Source organism: Bemisia tabaci, chromosome 5, assembly GCF_918797505.1.
Source record: "Bemisia tabaci chromosome 5, PGI_BMITA_v3".
NCBI classification, from domain to species: domain Eukaryota; kingdom Metazoa; phylum Arthropoda; class Insecta; order Hemiptera; family Aleyrodidae; genus Bemisia; species Bemisia tabaci.
The window spans coordinates 104,828-127,702 of NC_092797.1; the positions used below are offsets into that span (position 1 = coordinate 104,828).

At 37.2% G+C, this 22,875-nt stretch overlaps 1 protein-coding gene across 1 annotated transcript in view; it reads right to left on the reverse strand.

Moving 5' to 3' along the window:
• Positions 1 to 1,638: 1,638 nt before the first annotated feature.
• The window catches only part of LOC109038682 (27 kDa hemolymph protein), an 89,782-nt gene continuing 68,545 nt past the window's right edge, over positions 1,639 to 22,875 (reverse strand). Inside the window, exons 4-6 of the mRNA XM_019053834.2 lie at positions 20,460 to 20,614; positions 17,111 to 17,261; positions 1,639 to 6,965 (exon numbers count right to left, since the gene is read on the reverse strand). Of these exons, the coding sequence (XP_018909379.1) occupies positions 6,728 to 6,965; positions 17,111 to 17,261; positions 20,460 to 20,614 (544 nt within the window). The 3' untranslated portion in view covers positions 1,639 to 6,727. The remainder of the gene's footprint in view (positions 6,966 to 17,110; positions 17,262 to 20,459; positions 20,615 to 22,875) is intronic.

The following is a 22,875-nucleotide window of genomic DNA, read 5'->3' on the forward strand; positions in this document are numbered from 1 at the left end:
ATGTTCCTAGGTCAAAGGGAGCTACTTTTTGGCCCCCCTAAAATTTCCAAGGGGGCCCCCCTCGGGAGGCAACGGCCCCCAACTTTTAATTTTCAAATGGGAAGACCCCCTTTGTGATAGCTCGTTCGAAAGAGCATAAACAAAGAAAACTTTTCGAGCAAACCCGACGTCAATATCTCAAACCGTTTCAAAATGGCGGCCGGTTAAAGTTCAAAATGGCCGAAAATTCACACCGGTTATTTGTCGATAGATTTGCGCGAAAATCGGTATGTAGGGGTATTTTGACACAAGAAAAACGAATTTGACGTTAGGTTTTCGAAAAAACCGAAATTTCCAAAATGGCCGCCAGTTAAAGTTCAAAATGACCAAAAATTGATTTTTTTAGAAATCTAAGTTCAAATTTGTTTATTTTTTACCAAAATACTCTCAAATTCCAAGTTTTAGGCAAATCCATCAGAAAAAAAACCGAGGTGAAAATTTTCCGCCATTTTAAACTTTAACCGGCCGCCATTTTGAAACGGTTTGAGATATTGACTTCGGGTTGGCGCGAAAAGTTTTCTTTTTTTATGCTCTTTCGAACGAGCTGTCACAAAGGGGGTCTTCCCATTTGAAAATTAAAAGTTGGGGGCCGTTGCCCCCCCAAGGGGATCCCCCTTAAAAATTTTAGGGGGGCCAAAAAGTAGCTCCCTTTGACCTAGAAATATCCCCCAAATTTCAAATCTTTACCTCAATTAGGTAAAAAGTTAGCGGGGGTGGAAGGGACTTTTGGATCACCCTGTATAAATGAGCGTTCTTCCGCAAAAATGAGTAAATTTATGCAAAAACTAAGTCAAATGCGTGCTTTATAAACGATGGTTCGTAACAATTGTATTAGTAAATCGCTCTGGATAATTGAAATTCATAGGTTGGCTGCATTTCTGGGCCCTAACTTTATTCGCGGAGGCGTCGGTGAAGGCCTGACGGATTTTCGGAGTTTCACAACTGTCTATACCCTCGCTTTAAGGTGAATCCAGGGTTCGATTAGGGATAATTCAAGATTAGAGATAGCGCCACCAGTCACCACTGAGAATTTCACTTTCCTTCTACGATTCCTGAAATAATATTCCTCAAATTACAAAAAGCAGATCCACAAGATATAGATTATTTTTTGCTTGATTTTTTGAGCCAAAAATATTGGCAATTAGAATTACAAGCGCAGAGAAAGTACAGCTGAAACTTTCAGCTCAGAGGCGGCGGCCGAGCGCGCAACCGACTCCCTCATGTTCTGTCTCTCTCTCCCCCATTGCTGCAATGGGAATTACTTTCCGCCCTTTACTAGTTATGACTTTATTTTTGGGAATTTTAAGAAGATTTTTTTACTGAGTGTTCCTCAAGTATGTTGCCATATCCCCTGGATCCCCAATCTTGAATAAGTATTACGGTTTTTATTATTTTGGCAAATATATACGGCTATTCTGAGCAGCGCGACGTGGTGGCCAAATCGCGAAGTTCTGAGCCTGGATTCACCTTAATGGAGGTTGATGTTCCAAACGTAGAAAGAACTTAGGAAATTAGAATTCCCTCCTGCTTGAAGGATGATCAGGTAGCTATTTTATTATTCCTATCATAATTTTAAAAAAGTCAAGAGGCAAGAGAAAATCGATGAACATTTTTTTATTACGGTAACATAATCACCAATACAAAATAAAGTTATGTTATTAATACACTTCCGAGAGTCAATTAATGACTGATTGTAAAATAGTACCAAACCAAATTCCAAAAATTCACCATAGAGAGCTGTCCATACATAAACTGACACACCCTAGAGGGAAAGTTTCAGGTCCAAAGAAAAGGGAGAGGAAAAGTCAAGCCTGATGATATAAAGCTGAGAGAGCCTCTGGCTCGAAAATTTAGAGGAATGAAAATACTAGGAAGAAAGAAAAATAGAGAGGTAAAATATATGTTCCAGAGTTTCTTTTCCGAAATTAGACTCTGAATTAAAGTCATTCTCAAGAGTGTTTTTGGAAATGGAGGGGGGTGTTAAGATTTAGAAAAAATCGACAATGTGATTTATGGATGGGCCCCTATGCACATTCTCAACGCACTATTTCAAATAGAGTTGGGCCGGGTAGGTATCCGGCGATTATCGGATTGCCGGATATGATTTTCGCAGGTATCCGTATCCAGCCGTGTATTCGCGCTTTCCAATTTTTGAACCCGCCAGACAGTGCGTTTTCAGCCGTGAAAATTTCGATAAATTTCTAGTGATATTTTGGCGCTTTTATCGGCGCACTTTGACTAGTCTAGTCATGGTAATTTTTCAACATTCCAAAACTTGTTATTACCGGAATAAAGTGCATTTTCCGCACATTCACACGATCGCAACGTAATTCTTAAAGGCCTGGATACACGCTCAGATTTCATCAATTTCCGATCAAATGCTGACTTGTGCATAGGTACCATCTACCATCAATTTGTTGCAGCCTGCAAAAATTTGATGGTAGATGATGGAACTGTGGGTCTTATCCTTCATCTGATTTTCACACAACCATGCTTATTTCATGCTTATTTCAATCAACACGCGCTGTTTTAATTAATTCTAGATACCAATTTAGATAATTCTCAGCCGCCATTTTTGTCATCACTTTGATCAGAAATTGACGGAAATTTGAGCGTGTATTCAGGCCTTATTTCCCAAAGGCTGCGTGTTCCACTTTCACAGACAAAGCATGTAGGTGCAAGAGAGAGAAAAAAAACAATGGTACCAACATGTGCATAAGTTCCCCGATGGTGACATTTTTAGTCTGAGCGTAACTCCGCAATTATCGTAATGGCGCAGTACGCAGTTTGTCATCGCGGTATCGAAACAAAGGCCAATTAAGTTCGTAATAGGTATAAACAAACATTTTTCTTGTTCATTCAAAGATTCTCATCAACAGAGATTAACCAAACAAATTTCCGTCACAAGACGGACTTTGAGATGCTGCGACTTTTTACCAGCAAGCGGCAACAGTGCTTTCAAAAGTGTGAGGTTGGTAGCGCTGTTTTTCACTTTTGTCTTGTTTACTCCTCTGATAATATCTTTTTTTCTGCACATCAGATTCGTCTGGCACACACCATGAACCCAATGAAAGCTAATGCTGCTCAGGCTGCTACTGCTTATTTGCCAGGTCGTTTTTTTTTTGTATTCGTTATAGCCGGCCTCATCGCGCGCCTTTGAAAAATAAGGAGGTTGCCCGTACAAAGGCACATACATCGTGGATGACTGTCTCAATGGTCTAATATAGAATGTGCCTCTTGTCCCAAACGCAAAATCTGGAGATTTTTCTCATGCCAAAAAACACAATCCGGATCCAATGTTATCCATTCCGGCCGGATACGTCAGCGAATTAGGTATCCCGAATGCGGCTCCGACCCGATACAAAAAATCGATATCGGTATCTGGTGACGCGAAAAATTCATTTCGGCCCAACTCTAATTTCAAACATGTCAGAATTTTCAAACTAATTCTTCTTAAGGTCTAACGAAAACATTAAAAAAACCTAGTGATGATTTTTCAATTAAACTAAGCTCCTTTAACTAATGAAAAAAAAAAAACTAAGAAGTACAGAGCCTATTCTATGATGCAACTTACAGTCAACTGCTTTTGTTGGCCACTGTGTTAAGCACTCGTAGCACTGACACATTCCTGCGCATCAAAAGGTTTATCAGTCTGAGCATCCCTTAACACAAGAACTGAGTCTTATTTCAATTTTTCATTTAATTCTCAGGGAAGAGCGACAGACTGTCACAAAAAAATGTTGTACAACAATGCATTTCATATTTTTCCTTTGAAAATCCACGTCACGGTTACATTATGAAAATCCAGTGATGAGAAAAAAAGTGGGCTTTGATTCGTTTTACAAAAAAAAGAGAGTAAAAACAGTAACTTAACTTGAAAAGTGATACCTAAAATAAGAAAATTGCATTGGAGGGCATGAATAACAACTTTTAATTCTTGAGTCTCAAAGTATGATGAAATCTTCTCAAGTATGTCCTGCCCAGACCATAAATGTTCTGAATGAACTTATAGGCATAAGAGATTATGAAGAAAGGTATACCTACAGAAGATATTTTCACGACTTAAGATTATTTTGAGGAGATGGCAAGTAAAAAAACTTGCTTGATACACCAAATTTAGGGTAAAAATTGCCTCATTGGCCAAAGTGACTCTTGCCATTTTTGAAAAGTACTTACAGAGTGCACATAGTTCACAATCTTTAAATTTTCATAGAGTGCATTGTCAGGTGCTTTATTAATGTTAAAAAGGTCATGATATTCCTGAACATGAAAACCTTCCGATGAGTTTGCTTACTTTCTGTTGTTTACGTACCGGCCACTGATCGCATCGAAGAGAATGCTGAGTCAAAAAAGTGGCCACTGTTGGAGGGATCTCTGCAGATGCCATCTTGGTTTTCTAGGTGATGCGCGTTTAAATGCCAGGTAAAAACACGCAACTTTGAACTTTCTTTTCGTGGATAAACATCGTTCAAGAAAATCAGGGGAAATTTCAGTAAACTATTTGCACTCTATACTAGTCAAAAATGTAAGAATTAAATGAACAAGATCACTGCAGTGATTGCTGTAACTTTTTGAAAATCTACGCAAAATCAGCAATGTGAGCTTGATCGTTCTGCAAGTATACACGACCTGTCATCTAATTTTGTAAATTCAGGATCAAAATTAAGCTACATTGATGTACTCTTGAGTATTGTTCTTTTATTTTCAATGAATGGATGTTCAAAAAGTGACAGACTTTCGGGAGGAAAATTAAAATAAATTACAAGCCAGGGAAATTCCTTATAGTTAGATAGAGTAGTCATTATTTTGATTTATTCTGTTCATGTTCTTTCACAATGGAGAAATTGCAAGAGACTGAAATTTGATGAATACCATGTTACTAACTGAGAGGACTGAGCATGAGAATATACTTCGTTTCTAAATTAAACAAGTATTGCGGGAAAAATGGCAAGATGTAATCTGCTAAAATATGTCTTTAAATGGGAAATGTTACCTGATGACATTACTAGGCAGTGCATTTTCTCATTTTTAAAGTTTTTAGTTTTTTAATGATTTCCCACCTTTGAAAAATTACTGGGTACTCAGGTCAATAAACACTCCCAGATGAAGGAATACAATTTTTGTGTGCAAATTCTCCTTTTTTACAAATTGAAAATTAATCAGTTCTTCCTATAACTAAATCATTGATCCAGACAACTAATTTTCTAACAACACCACCTTTTTTCTTCTTTCTCTCAAGCATTTAATTCCTGATTGTAATTATTGAGGGAAGTGAACTAAAAGTACAAGCTAAAAGAGAGCGAAACATAATGAGCTTAAAATTAAATAAACCATTGTTACAATTGGGTGCTTTAGTGATGGCCTACAAGAATTCTAGGTGCATCTTTGAGGTTTAAAACATCAATTTAAAAGAGATTAAAGGTCTAAAAGTTGTTTCCGAGGGCACTTGGATCTAAAACTCCATCAGCAGAGGAAACATAAGTTTAATAGAACCAACATAAGGGCTAATGATTGAGTTTCCAAAACCGCATTGATACAAACAATTGCAAAATGAAAAACAAAAAAAGAATAACATTGTCAAAATAAAATTTGTAATAAAACAACTTGAAAACATAACTATCAATGATCAAGGGAGCAATAGTCTTAAGACTTAAAGCCAAATCAAGTCTTCGCAACTCCATAGATCAACTGAGAAGAGGACACAATGAAAAAGGTATAAAAAATCATTTAAAGCTCCTTATTCTTTGCATGAAATATAAGAGAGGGTCAATCTCTTCATCATACAACTTAAGAATTGAGCCGAAATTAAGTAACAATTTAAGTAAACCAATACATACAGAAAACCAATATGGAAAAAAAGAACAATAGATGTTAGAGTGAGAAATGAGCTTGAACAAAATCTAGTTTCCTCAAATGCAGTGACACAGGTCATACAATTATCAAAGAAAAACAGAGAGAAACTAAAATCCTCCACAAAATACGCAACCTACCTCTCTAATTTCTCAGTGTCTCACTATTAAAAAATAAAATATACCAGCTAGGAACGCTGTACATAAAACAGACATCAGGTGATTTGATATATTATTTAGCACTAATTCCTAAACAAGAGGTACTAGATAGTTCATAGAAGGAAAATGAAGTAAAATAAGGAAACGTAAGTTAATGAGGCACTTTGGTAACAAGAAGAAACTAAGGCCGCAAGTGTTGTTAAATACTACGTCTACAAGAGCTACTGAAAGTTTTTCAGTCTTTTGATTTGGAAACATACTATGATGACATTTTCATAGATTCTAAAAAATGTTTTCTATACAAACCGTGAAAGTATCAAATTCAGAATTATTAAAAGAAATGTGGCAGCGACAGAAACTTGAAGGGAAAAAACGAATCAGAGGATTTTGCTGTTGTATTGCTATCATTTATTATTATTATTTTTTTTTTTTTTTTATTTTTTATTTTTTTTTTTTTTGAGAAGGCTCAGAGCATTCAAGTAAAAAATCTTGTGACAGAAAAACTATCACATGCCAATTTTGAAGTTTATCCAACATATTCACAAATTTAAATATTTGATTTGCCTTGGCCTGCTTGAGAATAAGACAGTATAAGAGGGAAACTGATCCCGCGAGGTACTTAACGAAAATATACCCAGGTAATTAAAGATCACAGTAAATAGCTGGAGACATGTCCATGCCTAACTTCTCCACAGATGGACGGATAAACTGAGTGCTAATAGATGGCTGAAGACGTGAAGAGATGATGCAACCCCCGTAACACCATCTGCTAATTTCTTGGGATGCTTTGGTTTTACGCCATTGCATGGTGTTTGTTTGTAAACGAAGTTGAACAGAGAGTCTATGATGTTTGCTGGAGTTGGCTCTTCACATGTCTCAAGCTCTTTAACCAGACATGCTTGAAGCTCGAACACGTCCCTGGGAAAACAATTTAACATATTTATCACAAGAAAGAAATGTATGACAGTATAAAGTTTGGAATCGATATAATTTGATTTAATTCAGCTAAATAATTTGTTGATTAGCTCAATATTTCAGGAATGAGATACAGTAAAATGATGTGAAGTAAAAGTGTTGGGGATTTTTTTTACTGTAATGTGAAATAGAGATAAAAAATGTTCAGGAGCTCCACCCTAAACTATATATAGCTTCTTATTTATTTTTCTGTAAAGGACACTGATCTTCTGAGCAATATGAGCTCTTAGAACTGAACTTTCTCCAACTCGAGAAAACTGGGTCTACAATTTGCAAGTTTTGACCGATGTACACTGTCCATCAAGGACTCGAGCTCCTTTCCCTCATCCTGTGCCGACGCAAACCGGAAAGTTAAGCTCAGCACAGCTCAACTCAGCTCAGTACGAAAGGCTCCACATCTTCAACTCAGCGATGTGACTGTTCCACTTCTTGGTATGATAACACCTATTAAACTGCCTAAAAATGCACTTCACTGACTCCATTTCCTAGAATTTGGCGCAGAGAAAGTTCAATTTCAAAAGCTCATCGTACTAAGGAGGTTATAAGCAACATCATTCTAAAATCTCGAAATTTAGCCAGCGCTAAATTTTTTTGTATTGAGTGCAGAGTTCTTCAAGACAAAAAATTCTCTAACTGTGAATACTGAAGTCACTTGTAATATACTTCTACTATTTTATTGATTCAGAAAAAAATTCCAAGGCTGAAATGCAGTACTCCATGCCCAAGATATGAGGGAATTTCTTCTCGTTAAAACCAAAGTAATTGATTTGAAAAAATGCAGACATAAAGTTTCCATGATCATAAAGCCTAAACTACGATTTCGTATTGCTGAGGCTTGGCTCAAGAGCGGCAAAAAGCACCTCATGACTTTTTCTGGTGGTCAGCAAATGATTTAAAAATCCAGGGGCGCCATTTGAGGGAAGGCAAGCCGGGCATTCACCCGGCTCTACGCTTTTGGGTCAGGCTGGGGAGAACCGCTAGTATGCTATTTCCAAGGTGTAAAGCTGAGCCAAAGAAAAAAGAAAAAAAAAACCCTGGTCACTTTTATGCTTATTCCTGCAATAACCTGAAATGGCGCCTTTGTGAAAACCATTTATAAGAGTATTTTGAAAGATAGAATTTTCATCATTTTCAAATTTTGTAAAGGATGAATAATCCGCAAATCATTAAAATATTTCTGATAACATAGAAAAAACACCCCCTTTTAGTTTCCTTCGTTTTTGGGGATGGGAAAAAGGAAATTTCTTGCCGCTGAAGAGCAAATTTTCAACACAAGCTATCTCCAATTCACCAAACTGAAGAGTTAGTTGAGGCTTTAAAGTTCCGAGCCTTCTAATTATGACGCTCTGAATGATACAAATTCAATTTTGACCATCATTGAAGTCTTGCTTGATTCTGCTTTCATCAACAGCCTAAATGCATAATTAAATGTGTGGATAGATTTGCGCAGAAGTGGCCTAACTTCACCACATGTTGCCTAAGAGCCTCTGGGGTTTCATTTTCTTCCAGGAAAACTCCGCACAGTTCCCCTTATGAAGCCAACAGATTCTGTATAATCCAAGGAGAATTTGTGAAAAATAAAAATGGAGCAGAAAATATTTGTGAGCTGGATGTATTTAAATTAGTAGGATATATATAACACTACATACAGGGTGCCCCAAAATCCGTATCCCCCCCCCCCCCCGGTAACTTTTGAACGGTTAGAGATAGAAAAACGAAACTTTGGGAACGTTCTGTCTCAAAGAGGACCATCTTCTAGGGAGGTCAAAATTTTGCCCCTTCCTCGGGGGGGGGGGGGGGGGGGCTATTTTTCAAAAGGTAACTCCTCTCTTGTGATACGTCATGGGAAAGAACATTAAAACCTAAGAATTTTGGCGCAAACCACAGATCAATATCTCAATTTTTGACCGAGTTATGATAGGTCAAGGGTCAAATATGACTTATTTTCAAAAAATCATAATTCCCGTTCAATTTATCGCAAAGAAAAGAATAAAAAGTAGAGAGATAAAACGGGAAAATGTAGCAAATAGTGAGCAGTTTTAAGTAAAAATCACAGAAATCACCTCAAACTAATTTTAAGGGGGACGGGGGTTCGGACCCCCAAATACGTTAGTTCGAAAGTCATACGATTATTCCGCGAAATGAGCCAATTTTCTCTAACTTTGCCTCGACATATCTCTGGAAGTTCAAAGTTAGTTCAACATTGCGTTATCAAGTCCCCAAATTTCGGGAAAAGTAAAAACAAACGAAACATGATGTGATTAAAATTGACCGTCTAAATTTCGTTTGTTTAAACGTCTCGCCGAAATTTGGGAACTTGAAAACGCAATGCTGAACTGATTTTGAACTTACCGGGATATTTTGCGGCAAAGTTGGAGAAAATTGGCTGATTTCGCGAGAAAATCGTATGACCTTTGAACTGACGTATTAGGGGTCCGAACACCCCCTTAAAATTAGTTTGAGGTGATTTCTATGATTTTTACTTAAAAGTACTCAAAATTTGCTACATTTTCCGGTTTTATTCATTTCTCTGCAATAATTTAAACCAGAGTAATGATTTTATGAAAATAGGTCATATTTGACCTTTGACTTATCATAACTCGGTCAAAAATTTAGATATTGATCTGCAGTTTGCGCCAAAATACTTAGATTATAATGTTCTTTCTAATGATGTTTCATAAGATAGGAGTTACCTTTCGAAAAAAAAGAGTTCCCCCCCCCCCCCCGAGGGAGGGGCAAAAATTTTGACCCCCCTAGAAGATGGTCCCCTTTGAGACAGAAACGTTCCCAAAGTTTCGTTTATCTATCTCTAACCGTTCAAAAGTTACCAGGAGGGAGGGGTATGGAATTTTAGGTCACCCTGCATAGCATACATACAGGGTGTACCAAAAGTCCGTCCCACCCCTGCTAACTAAAAAAAAACGAAATTTAAACGGTCAAATTTAATCACCATAAATTTCGTTTTTTTTTTTAACTTTTCCCGAAATTTGGGGACTTGCCAACGTAATGTTGAACTGATTTCGACCTTACTGAGATAAAGTGGAGGCAAATCTAGGCGAAATTGGCTTATTTTGCGGGAAAATTGAATGACCTTTGAATTGACGTATTTGGGGGTCCGAACCCCCCCTTAAAATTAAAACGAAGTGATTTCTGCAATTTTTACTTAAAAGCGGACACAATTTTGTAAATTTTCCCGTTTTACTTTTTTCTTTACGATACTTTGAACCGGAGTTATGATTTTTTGAAAATAGGTCGAATTTGACCTTTGACCTATCATAACTCGGTCAAAAATTAAGATATTGATCTGCGATTTGCCCCAAAATTCTTAGTTTTTTATGCTCTTTCGAATGAGGTATCACAAGATAGGGGTTGCCATTTGAAAAAAAAAGTTGGGGACCCCCCGCGCCCCTCCTGAGGGGGGACCAAAATTTTGACCCCCCAAAAGATGGTCCTCTTTGAGATAGGAACATTCCCAAAGTTTCATTACCCTAGCTCAATTCGTTCAAAAGTTAGCAGGGGTGGGACGGACTTTTGGTACACCCTGTATATATTCATTGTGAAATGAGCCCTGTTATGTATTAAAGCAGGCGATTGGGCATCAAATAAAGGCTCTTGGGGAAATTTCTCGGAAAACTTTTTGATGAGTGATTCCTCTGTATTTTTGGGCGCTGAATCCGAATTTCGCATTTGTGTAAAGATCTTTTCGCCGCTAAAACCGCCATTTTGAGAAAATGGCCTAAAATCCCGATTTTTGAAAATATCTCGCTTATTTTTGATGTTTTGACCATAGTAGTTCTTGTCAAAATTTAGTACATTAAATTTTAAAGAAAGGATGTTCTTATCACTTTTTTGAATTGACTGGAATTTAAGCCGCCAAAGCGTGCTGAAACAACCGCCAAAATTCGAATTTCGCGAAACTTGCGCTTTTCTCGTAAATAACTTTTTTCAGGGCGACTCTACGTGAAAAATCTTAACTATCAAACTGATACAGCAACAAATCGAATACTAGGGGTTGCTTTTTCGAAATTTTTCTTAATCCTGGACAGCACTGACAAGCTTTTGAAGAGCGAATTGAAAAAAGCTAAACCGAGCATGCGGGTAGGGTTCGCCAGTATCTGCGTACGTAATTACTCTTCTGTGGACTTTTCTAGGGGACTTATTTACGAGTCAGATTGTAAAATTTCATTGGGAGGTGACCCTCCCCCCCCCACCCCCGAAAACCCCCTAATAATTAAATGTCACAAATTACCCCCCCCTCCTCCTCACTCTGGCAATTATCGCTATTGGCGCAATTCATTTTAGTGAATGAAACGTGAATGATTTCATCGGTAATATTTCGAGTAACATTAATAATTCATCAGGAAAATTCTATAAGTTCTCATAAATATTGGTTTTTTTTTAAGAGAAAAGGGAAAATGGACGGAAAAAAGTTTACTTTGAAGTAGACGGACTGTATTATTACATTTGCATAGCTTTTTTAAGTTTTAATAAAGACATTTCAGAGTTTTCTTAAGTTTCACAAATCAGGCAATTTTTGAGGATACCCTGCATACAAAGTTATAAAATTCAAATCATGTATCTACCTAATTATTTTCTTCAGCGTACTGTAGATGGTCCTGGAAATTTCGTGAGATCAGTTTGTGGCACAACCGAGTTCTTGTTGTTCCTGAGTTCTCACCCACAAAACCCCCTACTAATTAAATGTCACAAATTACCCCCCCCCCCCCTCCTCCTCACTCTGGCAATTACCGCTATTGGCGCAATTCATTTTAGTGAATGAAACGTGAATGATTTCTGCAACTCCTGTGAAAGCAACTCCTAGTATTAGTTTTGTTGCTGTATCAGTTTGATAGTTAAGATTTTTCACGTAGAGTCGCCCCGAGAAAAGTTATTTACGAGGAAAGCGCAAGTTTCATGAAATTCGAATTTTGGCGGTTTTTTCAGCACGCTTTGGTGGCTTAAATTTCAGTCAATTCAAAAAATTGATAAGAACATCTTTTCTTTAAAATTTAATGTACTTTAATTTTAATAATAACTACTTTGGTCAAAACATCAAAAATAAGCGAGATATTTTCAAAAACCGGGATTTTAGGCCATTTTCTCAAAATGGCGGTTTTAGCGGAGAAAAGATCTTTTACACAAATGCGAAATTCGGATTCAGCGTCCAAAAATACATAGGAACCACTTGTATGCATTTCCACAGTGACGTCTCTCCATATTGCATCTACTTGTTCTGTCACGGTCGCTCCTACATATATTTGTCATTCACCCCCTTATTTCCCTGTTTTCCTTTCCCTTCTTTCTTTATGATTACACGATCATATTATGGTGACCACGACGCGAATAAGTGCGTTAAATTCGGTACAATTTGGTGATTTTTAAGTGAAATTATCCAAAAAGCTTCAAAAAACCGAACATCTAAAGTGAAAATTCGTCAGTCCATTTTTCCTTTTCTCGAAAATGTGCCAAAAAGGCATCAGCTGATCCGCCAGTCCGCTCTCGTTGCCCGCAGCCGCACAGTGCAGTGTCCAATGGAAAAAAGTCAAAATTTCGAACATATAAAATGAAAAAAGATATACGAAAAAAGGGGACATTGGTGGTATCATTTTCAATGTTTGTTTACTGATTTGCATCGAATTGGAGTGAGGGGAGGTAATGAGATTTAAGCTCCGCGCGCGGTGACCGGTAGCCGATGACGCGCAACTGTTGTGATAGCAGGGATCAAGGCTAATTGACACGGTACCAAATGTCCGGTTGATGATAAAAATGGCTACAAACACTCCTGGTAAGTTGGTTAATTAAGATTTTATCGTAAAAATTATTTTTTCAACTTCTAAACATTAAATTTAAGCATGTTTTTTGATGGTGCTCTAATTTATATTCTTCCCTCTTACTTAAACTTTAAAGACGTTTTTAAGAAAAACCTGAAATAACCTTTTATCCTGACAAGTGATAATGATTGCAAATTTCCTGTAGATTCTGAATTTTGAAGTCCCATCTGTGTCTGGCTGCGAATAATAAAGTTATATCGTTTTTCCTGTCTCAAGGTCTTGCTCTGAAAAACTCTGATCTCTTCGACTTATGGATACGGACATAGAAGGAGGAGTGAGTTACAACAATTGAGGGGAAACTCCGAGAACAATTCGCAAACCAACGTGTCTCAGACGAAAATTGGACAAATTTTCTTTGTATTTTTTATGGATTTTTGTATTTTTTATGGATTTTTTGTTTATATCTTTCTTTTTTCTCTTGTCTCTTGTGAAGTTTAATTTTGCTGTTAATTTTCGGTGATATTTTACCGTGCTGAATTTTTAATTTTTTGAAGTGCCTTTTCCTTTGTATTAAGGACTTGTAATATGACCAAATCCAAGTGTTTGTCCTTTTTAGTGTATTTTCTGAAGGAAAGATACACTATTGCGTTCTCCCTCATGGTGAGACCTAGACCTGGGAGCATGTAAAGAGCACCGATCTCGAGTCGTAGATCACGATTATATATGTATGGTTGGTTGGTTGGTAAATACATTTATTTGGTGCTTTAACATTGAAGCCATTAACACCGTAGATGAGGAGAGATCGTCAAAAAAACATGCATGTATGAATGTATGTATGTATGAATGTATGTATGATGTATGGTTGGTTGGTAAATACAATGTAATTATGTATGTATGTATGTAATTATGTATGTATGTATGGTTGGTTGGTAAATACATTTATTTGGTGCTTTAACATTGAAGCCATTAACACCGTAGATGAGGAGAGATCGTCAAAAAAACATAATTTAAATATTTAAGAAGTAGGAGTCACAAAAAGGGTAGTAGAAAATTAAAATTTAGGACAAGGAAAGAATGCATTAAATTTGGAGATGGACAAGGAAAGAATACATTTATGTATGGTTGGTTGGTTGGTAAATTAATTATGTATGTATGTATGTATGTATGTATGTATGTATGTATGTATGTATGTATGTATGTATGTATGTATGTATGTATTTCAGCCAGCGTGAGGATTTTTCAGTTTTCAGAGCGTTGAGCGGCAGTTAATTTTTAAGTTTCTTGAAACGAAACTTCTGGGGTTTATAGTCCCCTAAGAGTACTTTTAAACTGTGAAGAAAAAATCGGAATGCGTTAATTACTTTTCGCACAGCGAGGGGTCAAAGTGGGGGGAGGTTTAATTTTGTCCACGCGATAACTCGAGTAAAAATGAATATTTTGAGCTGAAATTTTGATGGTAGTTAGATATCTACTAAGGCTGGTTTCCTATTGAATTTCAGCGAAATCGGCCAACGCGTTCCATAATAGTGGCAATTTACAGTTTTTACAGGTGAGGGGGGGGGGGTAGGAGTTGCGCAGCCAAGGGGAACTGTTACTTGAAACATATCTGTGGCAAGAGGGGTAGGGTACATGTTTTCATTCCCCAATGTGACACTACCCTTCGGAAAATACACTCATGCCGCGGTAAATGCGCGGACTACAAAAAGAACCGTTCCCCTACTGAGTAGGCATAAGAGGAAGAGCGGGCAGTGTCATACGGATCATATTTACTCAGTGGCTTCAAGATGCTGAAGTAAAGTAGCGGAAAAACGTACATCTCAAAGAAAATTATTAAACGAATATGGAGTCCCCCAGGGTAGTAATCTTAGGGCCCGCTTTTATTTATAATCTATGGAATGAATGTAAATAATTACTAGTGAGATGGCTCGGCTGTGGATTATGTAGATGACAAAACAGTGGTTTTCAAACAACTAAAAAACGAGGAAGACTGGAAATCAGTAAAACAGGATGTAATTAATCTAAGAGAACTATATTCAGACCATGTCGCAGTCATTCAGCACGGAAAAATCGTATACATGCTATTCGCAAAACGAAAGCACGAAGTGAACTTGATTCAATGGAAAGACAGCCAACCACTGGGTGAAATCGAAAGGGTGAATAAACACAAAGGACTAGGACTTATAACTACAGGAAAATATTTGAATGAAATGACATATAGACGCGATAGTAAAAAAACTAGGATCCTTCAGCTATGCAATAAATAGACTAAGACATTTACTAAATCAGAGCTGATTTGATTAAGCTTTTATTATGCCTTCATCTACTCGACGATAAGATAATGGGTATAATGTTCCTGGGGAAACTCGAAAGGAGTTGATAGAGTATTTAAACTTCAGAAAAGAATACTTCGTAACATTTTTGGACTTAAAAAAAGAGATACATGTAAAGTGATATTCACAGAAAATGAATTAATACTGTAAACAATATTTTATATAAGGGAGTCAGTTTGTTTGTAAATAGAAATAAGACTACTTCGAATTTAATAAACAAAAAGAAACTATAGAGGTAGAAATGAGGTAGACATAAGCATATCAGAGATACCAAAAAGGACTTATTTCCAAAGGGCCAAATACAACTTGCTCAAAGATATACACCAAACTCCCAGATATATTAAAGACATTGAAGAGAGAAGCACCTTCAAAAGAAAAGTAGATACATGTTGTAAGGAGAATGTAGTCTATAGTATTGAATGAATATTTAAGTAAAGGATGTATATGAGATTTATAACAATTTATACTTGACTTTTGTAATCTTTTTGTTTTGTTTTAAATCAAAAAGAAACAATAAATTATTAATTATTATTATTATTATTATAACTTGCCGCAAACCCCACAGAAAAACCCTGCCGCTTGCGGCAGGGTTTTTTCTCATTTTGATCCTCAGAAACCTCATTATTTTCTTGTGTATATTTGAATTTTCCAGCTTTCATTTCACGCAGCATTGAAATTCGGAATGAAAGAGAGGAAAGACCTAAACTTTGTTAGGCCCACAGTTAAAAAATAAAATATGCATCGTTAGTATCTGTAAGCATACAGTCAATTTTTGGAGCGACCTTGCACGAATCTATACATTTTAATCTTTGAATTATTGCTAAAAAACTGCTTTTTCCGGGCGCGTTGGCAACACTGTATTTAAAATGGAGGAGTCATGAGAAAGCCAGATACCCTCGTAAGCTTTATTAATTGTGATTTCAGGTTGGTTTTCTATCTTTGTCCCACAAAAATAATGTACTTATGTCATTAAACTAAGTGGGAAAATAACGGTACATTTGGCAACATTTGGGAACACCATATTCAATCATTTGGGGAATTTTGGAAACTTTGACTTTAATACGAGCAAGTACATGATGAATACTCAACACTGTCAAAATTTATTGAATTCCATGCATTATTCGATCAGATATGAATTATTTCCCATCCGCCAATATGGACACTGCACTGTGCGCCGCCATTTTGAAAAGAACTGACTTTTCTGGAAAACTAATGCCAGAGTCTTCTTTCTCGTCCCAAAAAACCTTGGGATTCTGAGTTTCAGACCAATCCGCCGATAAAAAACGGAGGTGCCAAAATTCCGCCATTTTGAACTTTGACCCACCGCCGTTTCGTCAAAAATCAACATTTCGACCTGCGGTTTGCGCCAAAATTTGTCATTTTCATTATATTTCGAATGAGGTATCACAAAAGGGGGGTTGCTGTTTGAAAAAAAAAGTTAGCCCCCGCCCCCCATAGGTAGGGCTGCCCCCCAAAATTTTGAGGGGACCAAAAAGTTGCTACTTTAGACCGAGGAATATTGCCAAAGTTTCAAACTTCTATCTCAATTAGGAAAAAAGTTACAGGGATGGTAGGTGACTTTTGGATAACCCTGTATGTATCCTTAAGGATCTCGAGGTTCGTGTTAGAATGGATATAGTTCCTTTTGATTTAAATACGTCTGTCAACTGTTAACTGGGGTTAGGCTCATTCTGATTTTATCCGTCCATCTCACATTACTTAACATTTTTTATTCCATTTTATGTTTAGAGTATTGCTAATTTTTTTTTTTTTTATCTGATTCTCAGCTCCTCGAAATATTGTTGGGAAAATATGGGAATACTTAGGATGAAAAGGAAACCAAGATACTAAGGATACTAAGGCTTTCAATAGTTATAGCTTCCCTGCCTGCAGAGGCACCAATATGAAAATGAATTTTATCAGACGGAGACAGGAACATCACTAGAGAGTGATGAAACCGAATAAAACAAAATTGGCTCCTACTCACTGGCATTCTTGTTCTCCTAATTTCAGGAGTGGGAGAACAGTTTCTTCTCCTAAGTCTGATGGAAGGTACTTCCTGAAAGTGGAATTCAGACACGACTGGATAGCTTCGTTCTTCTCCGAAATACAGCTCGGTCCTCCTTCAGCAATAAATACTGAAATAATCAAAACAAGGATAGGTGTAAACAAAACTTTGTTAAACAAAAAATATAGAATGCACGACTAAATTTGAGGATCCAATCGCATTCCATCCGAGGCTGCTCTCGGTAATTTCTTTCAAAAATATGGTGCTTGCTACAGTCAATACACACTATTACTTATGATAATTTAGAATAAAATGTCTACAGAAAAAATTCATTTTGGATTTTCCTGATGTTTTACATGAAATTTTCTGATCTTTTGCGCCAATAAATTGACACTAGTTTAATTTTACAAACCAACAGAATTGATGAATTGAAAGAAATTTTTAACTTTTGAATAAGCTTAGTAGCATGTAATTGAAAAATGCTTTCCGAACTTGAAATTTCCTGATTTATTACCAATTTTTCTATCGTTTTCCTGATGACATCAAATTTCCTGATTCAATCCGGTTTTTACCGACAGTAGACACCCTGTAGACTAAGAATACAATTAAAAAAATGATAACCGAACACTAACATACAGGGAATCAGAAGCCTCTCAATTTTTAAGGAATACTAAATCTTGGGAATGCTTTGACAAATTAATCAAATTGTGAGCGGGTTTCCCCAAGACCCTTCATCCCCAAAAATTCTCGCCAAAAAGCACTATTGGTCCCTTTACCAGTTCTATCCCTATTCTCATTCTTTGTCTTCCCCAAGCAACGGTTCTTTGTCTTTACCTCAAGGTGTGGAGCTCCCTTTTTCAAATTAAGAGCCAAAGTTTCACTTTCGACTCCTGGGGGGGGGGGGGGGGGGGTGGTGTTTAAAATAGGGTTAAATTTAATTTTCAAGATGCTCCATTCTTTGTGTTCCTTTTGATTTTATTCTTTATGAATTACTGCATATCTCTTATTGCTGATGTGTTATTCTAATAATTTATTTTAATATAGGTTGCCAGACTTACATCTTATTTTGTTAAGTTATTAAATTTTCTGAAATTATGGGACCTCTCACTCAGTCGGGCAAGGGATGCATTTCAAACTAGTGTTGTCGATATTTTAGACCAAAATATCGCTAATATTGTATCAATATGTTAAGGCCGATATATCGTCCGTATCGATAACTTTATCTCTAGAAATATCGAAAAATATTGAATGAAGGTGATATTTTTTTAGGTTATTAGTATTATTACAGAAGTTTGCAGAAATTCTGCGAAAAGCCAATGGTGGTCGCATCTCGTAGTCGTAACCTCTTAACGTCACATAGCATTGGGTATATTCCAAAAAAGCACGGCAAAGCATGGACCCGATTGTACCGTCTGCGCGTCACGAGCACAAGCCTCCAAAATGGCGGCTCAAATCGAAATGCGACCATCTACCTTACCACCATTACCATTCCTTTTTTTTCATCCCCTCGCATGTCTACAGCTCGCATTGCAGTTGTAATTGGATGGAAATTTTCTAATTTTCTTAAATTCTTTCCTTGAAACCACTGTAACTTGTAAGTTTTGGTGCTAACCTCGCCCATAACCATGCCCAGTCCACTGGATTGTTATTTTGAAAAATTAAACTGCATCAGAAACAGTAAAAAGTGCAAAAAGTGTAGCCAGGGGGGTGAGGTGTAGCAAAAAGTTATGAAAATATAGATTTTTTCGATATTTGTGAGTATCGATTTTTCTGAGCTCGATATAAATCAGGATCGATTTCTTTAAGAAAAAATATCGATACATCGGATATCGATACCAACCGTAAATATCCACAACACTATTTCAAACTCATACATTGTATAGTGAGCAGGTTGTTAGGACAAGATACAAGATATGTTACTTTTTGCTTGTGGGTTGACATAAACCATGCCTCTAATTCCGCCGTGCTAGGGAAGAACGCTGTAAGAGCCTCCAGACGTTGCCGAATTACCTCTAACAGATGAAAAATTTTAGGGAAAATTTGAAAATATTTTTCTCCCGAATTTCCAAAGAATTTTGTTTGTTAATACATCTAAAGTATCTAAAAATTTCAAGGAAAAATATTCATAAATTTCTTTTAAAAAATTATACAGGGTGATCCAAAAGTCCCTTCCACCCCCTCAAACTTTTTACCTAATTGAGGTAAAGATTTGAAACTTGGGGGATATTCCTAGGTCAAAGGGAGCTACTTTTTGGGCCCCCTAAAATTTTCAGGGGGGCCCCCCTTGGGGGGACAACGGCCCCCAACTTTTAATTTTCAAATGGGAAGACCCCCTTTGTCATAGCTCGTTCGAAAGAGCATAAAAAAAGAAAACTTTTCGCGCAAACCCGAAGTCAATAACTCAAACCGTTTCAAAATGGCGGCCGGTTAAAGTTCAAAATGGCCGAAAATTCACAACGGTTATTTGTCGATGGATTTGCGCGAAAATCGGTATGTAGGGGTATTTTGACACGAGAAAAACGAATTTGACGTTAGATTTTCAAAAAAACCGAAATTTCCAAAATGGCCGCCGGTTAAAGTTTAAAATGGCCGAAAATTGTCACCTCGGTTATTTGCTGATGGATTTGCCTTAAACTTGGAATTTGAGAGTATTTTGGCATAAGATAAACAAATTTGAACTTAGATTTCTAAAAAAATCAATTTTTTGTCATTTTGAACTTTAACCGGCGGCCATTTTGGAAATTTCGGTTTTTTTTGAAAATCTAACGTCAAATTCGTTTTTCTCGTGTCAAAATACCCCTACATACCGATTTTCGCGCAAATCCATCGACAAATAACCGGTGTGAATTTTCGGCCATTTTGAACTTTAACCGGCCGCCATTTAGAAACGGTTTGAGTTATTGACTTCGGGTTTGCGCGAAAAGTTTTCTTTTTTTATGCTCTTTCGAACGAGCTATCACAAAGGGGGTCTTCCCATTTGAAAATTAAAAGTTGGGGGCCGTTGCCCCCCCAAGGGGGGCCCCCCTGAAAATTTTAGGGGGCCCAAAAAGTAGCTCCCTTTGACCTAGGAATATCCCCCAAGTTTCAAATCTTTACCTCAATTAGGTAAAAAGTTAGAGGGGGTGGAAGGGACTTTTGGATCACCCTGTATTATAAACATACATATATTATATATTTCTGAAGAGGAAATTTGGCAACACTAGAATGCTCATGTGACGTTTTCACCAAGCACGGCAGAATTAAGAGCTGACTGTGAGTAATTGAGAGACCATGTCAAATGCTTAGCTAAGTTCTTGCAATGAAAGAGGACGAAGTAAGATAAACTTACACGCAATTTTATCGCCTTCCTTGAAGCAGATGAAGTTTAACAGGGCTTCTGTAATATTTTGAACAGTGTTCTTCAAGGCTTTTTCAGACTCCTCCAAACATGGCTCGACAGCAGATGTGAAATTCAGGATACAGCCCTTCAGAATTGGCGATTTCCTGGGAGAAAGAACGCACAAATAGTATTGCCTTCCATAAGTACATTTAAAAGCTCTATTTTTGAATGTCAGGGGCATATGATCAATAGCCAGGCGACTTCCCGACGGAAGCCGAATATATGAAAGATACTTGCACCAGATTCATTAGTAATCACATAATCCCTAAGAAAGGCCAAATGATGCTCCGGCAAAATCAAGGCAGGCGGCAGCGACAGGGCATGGTGCCCCTGTCAGTGTCCTGACCTAACCTAACCTAACCTAACCTAACATAACCTTACCTAACATGACCTAACCTAAGGAAGGAGAGCTGGACGCATGTGGTCAATAATTCCTCCGGATACTTTCCTATTAGTATATTTTCATGTATTTCAACGTGAAGTAGAATAGGTATTGCATTGGTCACTAGTGGAGGATGGTAAAATTATTAAAATAAAAATTTTTGTTGCATTTTGCCACATTAATTTTTCTTGTTTCATTTAGCCACACAGCACCTAGAGTCTGTGGCAATTTGCAACAATTTTGTTGCAGTTCGCCACGTTGCCAAATGGGCCGTGGCTAAATAAACAGATACCGCTTTACTTGCTACTCAATTTGCACGCATCGAAGGTGAGCACATTTCGTTCCGCCTGCGGCCGGCCGTAAGCGGCGCGTCCTGAAATTTACCTGCTCCCGCACTGGACCTGAGCGTTCATTTGACCAAGTTTCAATAAACTCAGGGTCCCCGTTGATAATAAAATAATTATAGAGGGGTGCAGAAATACATCGCTACCTAACGGTAGGTTTCCGTTATAAACAGGGCCATTTACGTGTGCAAGGAATAGATGTATTAATATTTCGATGTCTTATCTATTGTAGGCGCGCCATTTGAGGGGAGGGGAGAGGGGGGCAAAGGCCCTGCATTTTGGAGGTCGAACGGGGGAAAACCGTTTGGCACGACGAGAGAGAAAAAAAAGCGGGAAAATCCCGCTGATTTCGCAGGAGTATGCTGCTGGCTGCTTCACTGACGGGTCACAAGGTCAGTAAATAAAAAAATTAAAAAAACAAATTTCATTTTGTGTCCGGCCCTGCAAAAATCTGAAATGGCGCTCCTGTCTTACTGACATGCTGATATGGGCTTCGACGAACAGCCCACTCGTGGGTTCTGTCTCGTCATTTTCTGCGATAACAGACGGGTGTTGTGCCAGCCAATACGTAACAAGTCATTTTACAAGGGTTGTAAATAAAGTAGAGACTGTCACCCTCCGGCCAAAGTATCATAAGCGCCACTTTGCAAACTTTTCAGGAGGCACGAAAAAACTGATTTGCGGCCGCATAAGACGGAGTTTCGGCTTGAAACTTGGAATACTGATCCAGCACAACTTCCTGCCATGAATTTCAATAACATTTCTTTTAAAAAACACATTTTTTCTTTCTTTGAAAACAGGCACTTTTGATACCGCGTTCTTGGGGCATACTGAGAATCCCTGGTGCTTGAGATACGAAAGCTTTTCATATTTAAAGGAATTTATTCCATTTTTATTTATTTTTAATCCAAAGAAAATTATTACTTTATTATGTAAATGTATCTTATTAGGTAATTCAGAACCATCCAAAACTCAATTCCGATAAAACTAGCACTTGTGTTACTCCAGCCGGAAAGTGTCAAATCGCTCAAATTGCTCCAATCGCTTTTGACTGTTGTTGATTGTGAAATTGTAAAAACAATCCCTAAGATGAGCGATTACCCAACTTGGTGCTTGTGACACAGAAGTGAATCAACTTCAACAAAGTATTTTCCAAATTTATTTATTTCTATTGATTCTAAAAAAAATTATTCAAAATAACGAGATGCATGCATTTACATACGCAAATAATTTAGCTTCAAGTCACTCCGAGAGTTGCTGTGACAAAAATTGTGAACAATCAGAGAGGCCGCGCGGTTGCCGAACTTGGCGATTGTGATACTTCTCTCCCAAAGGATCTTGCTATACGAAAGTACATAAACTTAAATCGATATATAATTGTAAGTCGTAATGCATTTTCAGTAAGATCAATACCATGTATCTCAAATTTGAACCACTGGGTGAATTATTTAAGGGAGATCGAAATTTCAGTCTATGGACAGATCATTGAAATGTTTGTTCCGAAAATCATCTTTTGACATGATAATTAAAACCAGTACTTTTGACTTTCATTTTAAGACTTTAAAAGACGATTTCTGGCATGAACATTCCTAATGATTTATCTAGGTATACACTGAAATTCCGATTCTCCTGAAAAAAT